This window comes from Mus caroli, unplaced genomic scaffold (assembly GCF_978045245.1).
Source record: "Mus caroli unplaced genomic scaffold, Mus_caroli_1 scaffold_6, whole genome shotgun sequence".
NCBI lineage: Eukaryota > Metazoa > Chordata > Mammalia > Rodentia > Muridae > Mus > Mus caroli.
Window position 1 is genome coordinate 57012523 of NW_028227261.1, and position 13633 is coordinate 57026155.

The following is a 13633-nucleotide window of genomic DNA, read 5'->3' on the forward strand; positions in this document are numbered from 1 at the left end:
GTAGCTTATAACTGTAACTCCAGCTCCTGAGGAGGGACTTGATGCACTCATGTGGATGAACACCCCCCGGCACACAACTAAAAATACTATTAAAATATAAAACAAAAACCACTTGGGAGGCAGAGGCTGGTGAATCTCTGAGTTTGAGGCTAGCCTGATCTACAGAGGGAGTTCCAGGACAGCCAGGAGAAACTTTGCCTCAAAAAAAAAAAAAAAAAAGTAACCAAACCAACCCAACCCAAATGAAAGGCTTTAATTCTGGAAGCTGGAGAGATGGCTCTAGCACTAAGAGCACTTCCTGCTCTTGCAGAGAACTCACTCGGTGGCTCACAACTCCAGGTCCAGGAGATCTAAGGTTCTGTGCTGGCCCACTTGGGTTGTTACATCTGTGTGCTACATATAAATTAGTGCAGGCAAACACACATAAAATAAATGAATACGTAAATAAATCTTCTTTAACTTTCTTTATTGTAACTTTTACTGTTTCAAAATATAGTTCAGCCTTCTCCTGGCTGCCTTGGAATCAAGATGCAGAACTCTCAGCTCCTCCTCCAGCACCATGTCTTCCTGCAGGCTGCCATACTTCCTGCTATGATGATAATGGACTAAACCTCTGAAACTGGAAGCCAACCCCAATTAAATGTTTGCCTTTATAAGAAAATAAAGTTCAGTTGGGCAGTGGTGGCACACGCCTTTAATCCCAGCACTTGGGAGGCAGAGGCAGGCGGATCTCTGAGTTCGAGGCCAGCCTGGTCTACAGAGTGAGTTCCAGGACAGCCAGGACTGCACAGAGAAACCTTGTCCTGAAAAAACAAAAAAACAAAAACAAAACAAAGAAAGAAAGAAAGGAAGGAAGAAAGAAAGAAAAGAAAAGAAAAGAAAAGAAAAGAAAAGAAAAGAAAAGAAAAGAAAAGAAAAGAAAAGTTCACGCACATTTAAAACCCTCCGAAATCAGAAGAGGGTGTACTACCATCTGAGATACACCCTCAGCCCAGATTCCCATATTGTAACAGGACACCGTGAAAAGCTGAACTAAAGAACAAAATAAAGTTAGATTAGATATAGAGATTAAATGTGTACAGCATCCACCATGTCTCTGCTTGCTCCTCAGGCAGCTGCCTTAGCTAGAAACATCTATCCGTAAGACCATGCTGAAGTCTTAGTTTTCTAGTTCACTTACCTCTTGGGCTAACTCCAACTAACGATATGAATACTAGACTTAAAGGGCCACAAAAGTAGTATGTGTAATTGTAAGAAAATTATGTTTGTAAATCACTGCATTCTTGGTGTGTAGGAAGCTCTGATAGGATCACAGAATTCTGGGCCCAGCAATTACCCACTAGTCCTGGAAAGAGGCAGGGTCCCTGAGGAACTTGATGCACAAGGTACCACAATTTCTTCATGAATAGATTTCTAGTGGCATTCCCTAAAAGGATGATGTGTAAATAAAGACACAACACCACATTATTTCAAAATGTGTATTTAACGCCGCCATTCCATCAAAAGTAAGCCAGATCACACTTGGAGAGCATTAATGCTGTTATCTTTATCTTCTAAGGTGCACTTTCATTGGGGCTTCATTTAGTTTTTGCTGCTTGAGACCTTCTTTTGGGTACCATTCACAGAGGACACTGAGGTTGGTGGCTTCTCATGAACTGGGAGATGAGAGCCTAACAAAACCATGTATTTTGGATACATGATAAATTCTAAAAACCCTACAGAATCCCAAAAAGCTGAATACCAGTCATTGGAATACACCATCAACATAAAATTGTGGCATTCTGCACTTTAGAATAGCCACAAATAATATCTCAACAAGAGTTAATGCACTTTGGGATTGCATCTACTCAAAAGGAATATCAGTTAAAATCCTCACTAATTAAATAACATTTTAAATTAGGGCCCATTAAATTCCGGGTAATTACTGCACATTCTGCTGCATCGAGTTATAGTCCTAGAATGCTAAGCTATGTCTATTGCTGACCCTTCATGGTAGTCTCCTTTGTTTTCAACAGACGATTCTACGGTGCTTGGTGATGACCATCCATCTCCCTTCCCAGCCCACTGCATGCTCTGAGGACTCCTAATGCTCTCAGCCGCAGCTGCTCTCTTAGCTATAGAACTTCAGCCAATAGGAGGTGGAGGCTGGGAAACTCAAGCTAAGCACTTCTGTGTCTGATTCCCAGGTCATTTGATTTATGTTCCCGAGCTGCACACAGCTGCTGCAGGCTGAGCCACTGTGCAGGTTGGTACGAAGGTGAGGGAAAGGCTAACCAAACTTGTAACTTGCTTCTGATAAGGCTGAGGCTGATCAAACTTGCTCATCTCTACAGTCTACAGTGTGGTCTAGGGTTTCCACCTCCTCACCTGCAGTCTAGGGGGGTAGGGAATGGGTGATTCCGATCTGCTGAGATGCCCACCACTTCCAGTTAGTGTCCCAGTAATGTGAGCTAGCATGGGTGGAACTCAAACTCGAGGGTTACTTGTTCCTGTGGAGACCAAGGCATACTTGCCGAGCAGTGTGCGCTTGTCAAACTCAGAATCAAAGCCTGTTAGGACTTCAAGTAGATTACAAAGTCTGTAAATGGACTCCTCAGAATCACCAACGACTAACAGCAGATCTATCTAGAGGCAGGGATGCGAGGTCTACTTGACTGAGTCACACAGAACAGAATGCAGTAATTCCCAGCGGCAGAGTATGAATAGTTCATTGCGAGGAAGTTAATTACACTGCTAATGTTTTCTGGTTTATTTGAAGAGGCAAATTAGCATAAGTAAATCACAAGTTAAGATGACAAGCTAAACCTTTGTTTCTACTCATTAGATGAGACCACAGGAGCTTGCAGCTAAGCCTCTGTGGGGATGAGGGATGTGAGTAGGAAGCAGAGACAGCAGCTCTGTTTCTGCAAACAGAGTCGGAGCCAGTGATGATGCTGAGCTTTAGCCGAGGCAACTGTTCATCCCAACCGGAAGCCACAGAATTCTGCAGCAGTCTCCTGAAAAAGTGTGCCATGATCAGGACACGCAGCTCACGGCAGCACAGTCAAGGCCACAGTCCCTCTCTGCTGCTTTAGAACGGAGGCAGCTTGCTCATGGTAATGCCTTCCAGGGTCTCGCCATTTCAGCTAAGATCTGGTCACCTCGCTTTAATCAGCCGTCCTCTGCATCTGCTCCCTGCAAACAAGAAACAGTCCAGTTTAGACCAGTGTTAAGCAGATTAAATCAATATTAAAACTGCTACCTTATGCCTGTGCCTATCAAAAGACTTAATTTAAAGACTTCAATTAATTTTTAAAAAAGATTTATTTGTTATTATAGGTAAGTACACCGTAGCTGACTTCAGACGCACCAGAAGAGGGCATCAGATCTCATTACAGATGGTTGTGAGCCACCATGTGGTTGCTGGAATTTGAACTCAAGACCTTCGGAAGAGCGGTCAGTGCTCTTACCAACTGAGCCATCTTGCCAGCCCCCAATTAATTTTGTTTGTTTTTGTTTTTTGAGACAGGGTTTCTCTGTATAGCCCTGGCTGTCCTGGAACTCACTTTGTAGACCAGGCTGGCCTCGAACTCAGAAATCTGCCTGCCTCTGTCTCCCAAGTGCTAGGATTAAAGGCATTCACCACCACGCCTGGCTCCCAATTATTTTTTTAAAAAAGATTTATTTATTATATATGTAAGTACATTGTAGCTGTCTTCAGACACACCAGAAGAGGGCGTCAGATCTCATTACGGATGGTTGTAAGCCACCATGTGGTTGCTGGGATTTGAACTCAGGACCTTTGGAAAAGCAGTCAATGCTCTTAACCACTGAGCCATCTCTCCAGCCCCCCCCCCAATTAATTTTTTATAGACATTTTTTTTTGGTTGATTTATTTTGAGGAAGGGTCACTGTAAAGCTGTCTTAGTCAGGGTTTCTATTCCTGCACAAACATCATGACCAAGAAGCAGTTGGGGAGGAAAGGGTTATTCGGCTTACATTTCCACATTGCTGTTCATCACTGAAAGAACTCAGGACTGGAACTCAAGTAGGTCAGGGAGCAGGAGCTGATGCAGAGGCCATGGAGGGATGCTCTTTACTGGCTTGCTCAGCTTGCTCTCTTACAGAACCAAGACTACCAGCCCAGAGATGGCACCACCCACAAGGGGCCTTTCCCCCTTGATCACTAATTGAGAAAATGCCTTACAGCTGGATCTCATGGAGGCATTTCCTCAACTGAAGCTCCTTTCTCTGTGATAACTCCAGCTGTGTCAAGTTGACACAAAACCAGCCCAGTACAATAGCCTGGGTGATCTGGGACTTGATATGACGACCAGAATGGCCTTGAATTTATAGGAACTCTCCTACATTTGCCTCCTGAGGGTTAAGATTGTTGGTATGCACCATTATGTTTGGATTTTAAGCATTTGTTTTCTTTCCTTAGACTATGTAACCCTGGCTGGCATAGAACTTGATTTGTAGACTGGGGTGGTCTTGAACTCACAGAGATTTGCCTGACTTTGCTTTCTGATTGCTGAGATTAGTGGCCTGTGCCACTACGCTTGGTTTAAGCAACATTTTACAATAAGAAAAATAGAGTACCCTACTGTTGTTTGAATAATAATGGCTTAAGAGTAAAGTATGAATCATCTAAGTAACTCACTGGTAGAGCTGTCCAATTGTCACAGTTCTCTCATAGAAGCAGAATTTTGGTCAATACTCAAGAGTTAAATGGGACTGGGTATCATGTCATATTCATGGAATATAATGTCTAGGTAGAACTGAGTCTTATGTTAGTCTTACAGTCAATGCCATCCTTAAGGATGTCACTGCTTCATTAAGGTTTCAGCACTGTCACCTGGCAAAACTGTTACATAAACAGGTGAGTTATTAACATCTTACAGATGCTATACACTTGATTCAGTGGCTTCAATGTCACCTGATCAAATCTGAGGTTTCTATTTTGTCATTATGGTAGACCTCAAAATGGCACAGAACAGCTAGGTAGTGGTGTGACATGCCTTTAATCCCAGCACTCAGGAGGCAGAGGCAGGGGAATCTCTGAGTTTGAGGCCAGACTGGCCTACAGAGGGAGTTCCAGGACAGCCAGGGCTACCAGAGAAACCCTGTCTCAGAGAAAAGAAAACAAACAAAAACAAGGCATAGAACAAACAGAAGGCAGCACTCTCTCTAAAATGAGACTCTAAAACTGTGGGCATCAGTGGAAATCCCTGGGATTAAGATGGGAATGAAATGCCAGGCATGGTGGCACGAGACTGTAATCCCAGCGCTCTGGAGATGGAGGCCAATGGATCTCTGAGTTTGAGGTCAGACTGTCTGAAGAGTAAGTTCCAGAACAGTCAAGGCTACACAAAGAAACCCTGTTCCAAAAAATAAAAATCAATACAACAACAAAAACAATAACAACAGAAAGAAAGAAAGAAAGAAAGAAAGAAAGAAAGAAAGAAAGAAAGAAAGAAAGAGGAAAGGAAAGGACAGGGAAGGGAAGGGAAGGGAAGGGAAGGGAAGGAAAGGAAAAAGGGAGGGAAGAAGGGAATGGGGAAGGGAAGGGAGAAGGGAAGGGAAGGGAAGGGAAGGGAAGGGAAGGGAAGGGAAGGGAAAGGAGAAGGGAAGGGGAGGGGAGGGGAGGGGAGGGGAGGGGAGGGAAGGGGAGGGAAGAAAAGGGAAGGGAAGGGAAGGGAAGGGAAGGGAAGGGAAGGGAAGGGAAGGGAAGGGAAGGGAAGGGAAGGGAAGGGAAGGGAAGGGAGAAGGGAAGGGAGAAGGGAAGGGAGAAGGGAAGGGAGAAGGGAAGGGAGAAGGGAAGGGAGAAGGGAAGGGAGAAGGGAAGGGAGAAGGGAAGGGAGAAGGGAAGGGAAGGGAGAAGGGAAGGGAAGGGAGAAGGGAAGGGAGAAGGGAAGGGAAGGGGGAAGGGAAGGGGGAAGGGGGAAGGGAAGGGGGAATGGGGAAGGGAGAAGGGAGAAGGGAAGGGAAGGGAAGGGAAGGGGGAAGGGAGAAGGGAAGGGAAGGGAAGGGAGAAGGGAAGGGAGAAACTTAGCAGATGACTGGCAGAAAGCTTTCCCCATCTCTTTGGGATCTCTTGAATCCTGTGAAAGCTAGTCTGTGGAGAGAGCTGAGACTCCACAGGCACAGAACTGAATCCTGCCCAGGCTCCGAGGCAAACTGATCCAAGAGGCTTTCAAGGCCCTTCAGACCCATGTCACCCCAAAGTAGGAAGGCCTGAGGTCCTTGGGTAATTATCCAGAAATGTGAAGCTACAAAAAGTGCAAAATTTCTTTATGTATTATATGATAAAAATATATATGTCTAGGTCTAACTAGGGAAGGGGAAAGAAGCTATATGACTAATTAATTAATGGAGACAGTTTCTCATAGCCCAGTCTGGCCGTAATTTCTGTACTGTAGGCAAGGATGACTTCCTGCCCAAGTACTGATGTGCACCATGCTGCAGCTCGCTGGAAACACCTGCCATTACCAACTGCTGTCTGTTCTGTGTCATCAGTGTGGCACTGGGAATGAAAGAAGAGAACTGGTGTGTGTGTGTGTGTGTGTGTGTGTGTGTGTGTATGTGTGTGTGTGTGTGTATGTGTGTGAATGACACAAGGGCTTCCACGTAAGCTGTGCTCTCGAGCTTTGTGTCCCAGCTTGGCCAGACAGCCATGTATTTCAGTTGAGCATCCTTAAATCAGGAAACACAAAATAATTCCCAAATCTGAAAAACATCTGCTGCACGTTTTGTGGCATGATATTCAAAGTGGAAAATTTCATACTACAAATCTGCTCATGAGAAAATTACCAGTAATACTGTATGAAATTATCTTCTGTTTTATATGTGTGTGTATAAATAAAATAGATAGGAAGCTTGAGTGAATTTCCTTCCACATATGTAAATATCCTATAATCTGAATAAAATATCCCAAATCCAAAACAGTGCTGTTCTGAAGCACTTCAGATAAAGCCTGTTCCGTCTGAACTCTCATGATGTTCACACTCGTGTCACAGACTATCTGGGGCTGCCAAACATTGCCCGTAATTTTCTGAGTTTGCCTAAATCATCACCATCTTTCTTTTCCTTCCTTCCTTTTCTGTTCTTTCTTCCTTTCTTCTTTATCTCTTTCAACAGGACTCATCATGTAACACTGGTGGGCTACAACTCACTACGTAGACCAGGCTGGCTCCAGAGATCACCCATCTCTACCTTCTCAGCAGGCCTATTTTCTTGTTGGTTGCTGAGAGGACTAAGACCTCAGGCAGCTTTGACATTAAAGTTCCTTTTTAAGACTTATTTTTAAAAACTGCGTGCCTGGGTATAGGTATGACACATGATTGCTGGTGCCTGAGGGAGGCCAGAGGCCAGAGTCACCACCCTCCCTGCAGATGCAGCTCCAGGCAGTTATGAGCTGCCTGAGATGGGCACATAGGTGCTGGGAGCCAAACTCTGCAAGATCTGTACACACTCTTAACTCCTGAGCCATCCTTCCAGCTCATGGTTTGAGGCTTTCGGCCAACATGCACCTGGCTGGCTGCACCCTAACAGATGGCTCGCCGGATGGACCCCTCGATTTCTACATGATAACAACAGCACTTATGACTACATGATAACAGCACTTATGACTGGTCATATCCGTGGAGTGGTGAAGAGTCCTATGGGCAATGCTGAATAGTCTTTTAGTCAAGGAAGAGAAGTATTCATGGAACGTTTCTGTTATAAACCTACACCCATGCTTCACGGCTCCAGAAGCCTGAGGAGAAAGATTCTTAGGGGAGCGTTCAGTGGGGTACATGTGCCTGCAGGAGAAACGACGTCAGTCATTTCAAAAAAGCTCTGGGTGGGGGGAATCTGTCAGCTTTAGGCTGACATAGCCTGGAAGAGTAAGATGTGAATGAGAAAGGCTCAGCAACCTTCAATGCTGCAGGGCCAGTAAAAATGGCTGTTGCTATTACTTGCATTGAAATATGCCTCACGTTTACTCTGTGTGTGTGTGTGTGTGTGTGTGTGTGTGTGTGTGTGTGTGTAGGTCAGAGGATAACTTTTGGGGGTCAGTCCTTTCCTTCTACCACATTGGTTCTGGGGAATTAAATGCAAGTCATGAGGCTTAAGGGCAAGGGTCTTTAACAACTGAGCCAGCTTAGCCCCAGGAACACTCTCTCATCAAGACTGAAGGCTCTAAGTGGGCTATGGGCCAGAGCTTAGAACTTGTTTTCTTTCTTCTTTTAGATTCAGAAACTTATTTTTAGTAGGCGTGACAAAAAACAAACAAACAAACAAAAAAACTTGCTCACTCCAGCCAGGTAATGTGTATGTATGTCCTGTCTTGAAAAACAAAACAAAACAAAAACAGTACGTTCCTTAAAAAATAAAACACATGAAAAAACAAGGTAGGCATGATGACTCACGTCTGCATTCCAGGTACTTAGGAGATGGGTGTGGGTGGGTGAGGTGAGGTGAGGTGTTCAAGGCCAGCCTGGGCGACTCGAGCTCCTATCTCAAAAGTGAAACAAATCCCTCAACTAAATCAAGAAAACAGTTTACCAGGACAGTCAATAGTCAGCCCTTACATGGGATTCTCCTTTGGTGCTTTCAGGATACCCTGCCAGGGGTCTTCCCAAAGGCTTTCTGGGGTGTATCATCCTATTCCTGGGGTACACAGTCTATTCACTACTGCTGGGGCCATTTCACACTGCTGGGATGATCTTTCTTTCATTATTTTATTTCTTTTTTATTTTTTGGATTTATTTATTTATACACAGTATTTTACTTTGTAGCCCAGACTTGCCTGGACCTTTTAGCAGTTCTCCCAGGTGTCAGTCTCTAAGTACTGGGACATGTGCCACCTGTCTGCACAGTAATACATATTGATGTCGCTTTCAGCTGTGTGCTCTGATGACGCTCCCCTCCATACTGGGGCCTACAGACAGGCGCAATAGGCTAGCTGGCTCTTCTCTAGCACAAGGCAAAGGCCCGCCAGCCTTCTCTATGGCAGCTAACATGGCCATGGGTACCACCAAGTAGTCAAGGGTATCTATCGGGTGCTCTATGGAGGTAGGAGCAGCCTTAGTACTATAGGCAGACGCTCCCAACAATGCCCCTTGAGAATAATGGTCACCACTGCACGTAGAGGACAGTGGACACACACATCTACCTAAGGGCTCCCAGGCTGGCCACTATGTTGCATGGCAAAGCTGCCTCTCTGACCAGCTGCATTCTGCTAGGTAAGTGGGAATGACATGTGTTCTCTGTCTACTGTGCCGTAATCACATGCCACCCACAGGAACTGATGGGTAAACCTCCAGCCATCTAGTGTCATCCAAGAGCAAATAGCCATTGATCTAAGGGTACAGTTAACAGGCGAGTTCTGTGCATGTAACAGTAAGCTTGCATCTGTGCTAGCAAAACATCCTAGGAAGATACAAGGTCTAGCTTGATCTGTACTTCTTTTAAAAATCTTTTCTTATTTTTTCTTTTTTTAAAAAAATTTTTTTTAAATTCTTTAAGAATTTCAAACAATATATTTTCATCAAGAGCCTTTGTTTCTTTAGGAAAATAATTCCTAAAAAGCCGCTAGATCAATTAGTGAATAAATGACTGTTGCTTTAAAAGTGAATACAAAATGGTAAGAAAACAGGTGTGGCCACACTTTCCTGCAGTCTGCTCTCAGCAGGTAGGTCAGGAGGATCAAGATTTAGGCAAGACCACCCTTTGCTATGTAGCTGGAGGCCAGCCTGGGCTACAACATTAATGAGCCAAAAATGAATGCACAAATAAATAAGTGAAAGTTGCAATGTCTATCCTAAGTACTTTTCACAGGCCTGCAAACTGTACAAGAAAATCAAGGTCTAATTTCAAAACTCACACTGAGATGAGAAATGATTACTCTAGAAGCCATGCAGAGGCAGCAGACGTGCTGATTACCTGGGCCATTCTGGGAGTAGTGTGAGGCTGTTGTTATTTGTTTGCTGTTTTTCTTTATTTAAGACAGGTTCTCACGATGTAGCCTAGGCTGACCTTGAATTTCCAGTGATGTTCCTGTGTCAGCCTTGTGAGTACTAGGACTATAGGTGTGTATCTACACCAGCTTGGGAAAGTGATTAATTCTTGAAACATTGTAATTTGGTATTAGACCAACATATCAGGTACCTGGCAGAGTAGCCGGCAAGAGAAACTGCCTTAAGCTGACAGTCTCCTAGCAATCTGAGATTCGAGCGTGCTTGCCTACGCATGTTTTTGTGGAGGCTAAAGGCTTATGTTGGATGTCTTCCTCTATCATTATCCTTATTTGTTCCCACATTTATTTGTTGAGCCTGTGTCTCTCTCTGAACCCAGAGCTTACCAATCCACTAAACTGGCTGACTTGAGAGCCTGGGATCTCCTGTCTCTGCCCCGAAGTGTTGAGATTATACATTTGCCTTCTGCGGAGGATGGCCATCTGAACTCAGGTCTTCATGCTTACAAAGCAGGCACCTTACCCACTAAGCCACCTCCATAGCCACATGATCTCTGCATCACCACCAACCCCTTGCCCGGGCTGTTCTGGAACTCACCATGCTGGCCTTGAACTCACAGAGACTCATCTGCCACTGTCTCCTGAATGTTGGGATTAAAGTTGTACACCATCACACCAAGTCCCTGATTTTCTTTCTTGAAGGACAAAGCTGAATCCCTCTTAAGCCTAGAACAGGCAGCCTCCAGAGCAGGTGCTACAGAAGCTAAACTTCAATCTGTGGGTGCCAGCTTCTCCTCTTGTCTCCCCAAGAGATAAGTACTTTTTTGTTTTGTTTTGTTTGACAAGACAGGGTTTCTCTGTGTAGCCCTGGCTGTCCTGGAACTCACTCTGTAGACCAGGCTGGCCTGGAACTCAGAGATCTGCCTGCCTCTGCCTCCCGACTGCTGGGATTAAAGGCGGGCGCCACCACGCCTGGCAGATGAGTACTTCTTATCGCACTAGTGTAACACTTTCTTTCCTGGTTGGGGTTTCCTATGAGACCTAGATGAAGTAGCAACCCTCCTCCCAACACAAGTGTAGCCCTCAGCAAAACAGTTCAATGCACCTATAATGCACTGACAATCTCACTAGCTTTGTTTAAAAAAGTACAGTAAACAGGAAAAATACCTGTTGGCGTCAGGACCTCCCAAACCTATGACATCACATAGGCGACAGAACGACCTGCAGACCTGTTGCCAAGACAACAGGCACCATATTCCCATAATCCACTTGGCTCACCTCCCACCTTTACCTGTGGTATGTCATTTTCCATATAAATAAGGGGAACAGCCCCCCACCTCTTCTCACTTTCTCTTTCTACCACCACCTTCCTTGCCCTCCTCTCTTTCTCTTCTCCCCCTCTTCTCTTTCTGCCACCACCTTGTCTCTCCCTCCCAATAAAACCTCTTCCGCGAGGAACTGTCTTGGCCTAGTGTGCTGTTGAGATGCAACCCGCCATTCTAACACATCAATACCTTTGAAAATATAGTCTTGACATAAATTGGGAGGTCTTCGTGTGGATCTCCATAACCCCTACAATATTTAGCCCCAACCTTACAGCCTTTCTCCAAGGTAATAATCCAAGTAAGGCACAAGGACTCTGAAAGCACAATGCACGCCATTTAATTCCAAGAGCAGACACCGAGAGGGAGTGCATTTCAATGGAAACACAGATTCTGAAAGCACAATGCATGCCATTTAATTCCAAGAGCAGACACCGAGAGGGACTGCATTTCAATGGAAACACAGATTTGAGAGAGACTTCCATACTGCGAAGCTATGAGTGCTGTTTGTTTGTTTTTTGTTTTTGTTCTTTTTGGGTTTTTTTTTGAGACACGGTTTCTCTGTGTAGCCCTGGCTGTCCTGGAACTCACTCTGTAGACCAGGCTGGCCTCAAACTCAGAGATCCGCCTCCCTCTGCCTCCCTCTGCCTCCCTCTGGGATTAAAGGCAAGCGCCACCACTGGCTGGCCTATGGCTAGTTGTTGTTGTTGTTGTTGGCTGGCCTATGGTTAGTTGTTGTTGTTGTTGTTGTTGTTGTTATGGCTAGTTGTTGTTGTTGTTGTTGGCTGGCCTATGGTTAGTTGTTGTTGTTGTTGTTGTTGTTGTTGTTGTTGTTGTTGTTCTTCTTCTTCTTCTTCTTCTTCTTCTTCTTCTTCTTCTTCTTCTTCTTCTTCTTTTTAAAAGATTTATTTATTATATGTAAGTACACTGTAGCTGTCTTCAGACATACCAAAAGAGGGCACCAGATCTTGTTATGAATGGTTGTGAGTTGCTGGTGGTTGCTGGGATTTGAACTCAGGACCTTTGGAAGAGCAGTCAGTGTTCCTAACCGCTGAGCCATCTCTCTAGCTCCCTGTGGTTAGCTCTTAATTCATCCTTTTTATTCGGATAAGATCTTGTTATGTAGTCTAGGCTGGCCCCTTTTCAGTGTGGTGTGTACTGAGGATAGTGCCCATCATGGTTTGTATATTCTTAGACCAGGGAGTGGCACCATTTCTAGGTGGCCTTGTTGGAATAGGTGTGACCTGGCTGGAGTAGGTGTGTCACTGTGGGTATGGGCCTAAGACCCTCACCAGAGGCAGGCGGATTTCTGAGTTTGAGGCCAGCCTGGTCTACAAAGTGAGTTCCAGGACAGCCAGGGCTACACAGAGAAACCCTGTCTCGAAAAAACAAAAAGATCCTTACCCTAGTTGCCTGGAAGTCAGTCTTCCACTAGCATCCTTTGGATGAAGACATAGAACTCTCAGCTCTGCCTGCACCATGCCTGCCGGGATACTGCCATGCTCCCACCTTGATGATATTGGACTGAACCTCTGAACCTGTAAGCCAGCCCCAATTAAATGTTGTTTCTTTTTTATAAGATTTGCCTTGGTCATGGTGTCTGTTCACAGCAGTAAAACCCTAACTAAGCAAGCCAGTAAAGAACATCCCTCCATGGCCTCTGCATCAGCTCTTGCTTCCTGCCCTGCTTGAGTTCCCGTCTTGACTTTCTTTGGTGATGAACAGCAGCGTGGAAGTGTAAGCTGAATAAACCCTTTCCTCCCCAACTTGCTTCTTGGTCATGATGTTTGTGCAGGAATAGAAACCCTGACTAAGACAAATTGGTGCCCATGGCCTTGTGTCTGCTAAGCAAGAGGTGTAGCTCTGAGTTACATCCCTACCCATTTTCATTTGATTTGATTTGATTTTGATTTTGAGGCAGGGTTTTGCTAAGTTACCAAGAGTCACCATGTAGCTCAGGCAGGCCTTGAGATCATGATGTTCTGGCTCAGCCTCCTAAGCAGCTCAAATCTACTTATGTACTACAAGGCTTGAACAAATTCTTGATACACACACATACACACACACACACACACACACACTTTTATGTGCTTTTATGGGACAGCTTTTAGGGTTCAGTTCTCTCCTCCAACCACACAGGTTCCAAGGAGGGAACTGGAAGTTATCACTCTTGGCAGCAAGTGCCATTTCCCATTGAGCCATCTTACCAAATCCCCTCCCTTTATTTTGAAGTGTGATCTGAACAGTAGCCCGGGTTGACTAGAATTCATGGCCATCAATATTCTTTCTTCAGCCTCCCGAGTGCTGGGATGGCAGCCACCATCACATCCAGTAGCTAGTCAGAAAGTGAGGACTATCCTAGAGTTTAAAA

At 44.9% G+C, this 13633-nt stretch overlaps 1 protein-coding gene across 4 annotated transcripts in view; it reads right to left on the bottom strand.

Annotated features, from left to right (window-relative positions):
* Positions 1–1464: 1464 nt before the first annotated feature.
* The window catches only part of Patj (PATJ crumbs cell polarity complex component), a 323645-nt gene continuing 311476 nt past the window's right edge, over positions 1465–13633 (bottom strand). For all 4 annotated transcript variants that reach the window (XM_029475856.2, XM_021159452.3, XM_029475855.1 and 1 more), the window contains one exon: positions 1465–3174. In XM_029475856.2, the coding sequence (XP_029331716.1) occupies positions 3147–3174 (28 nt within the window). In that variant the 3' untranslated portion in view covers positions 1465–3146. The remainder of the gene's footprint in view (positions 3175–13633) is intronic.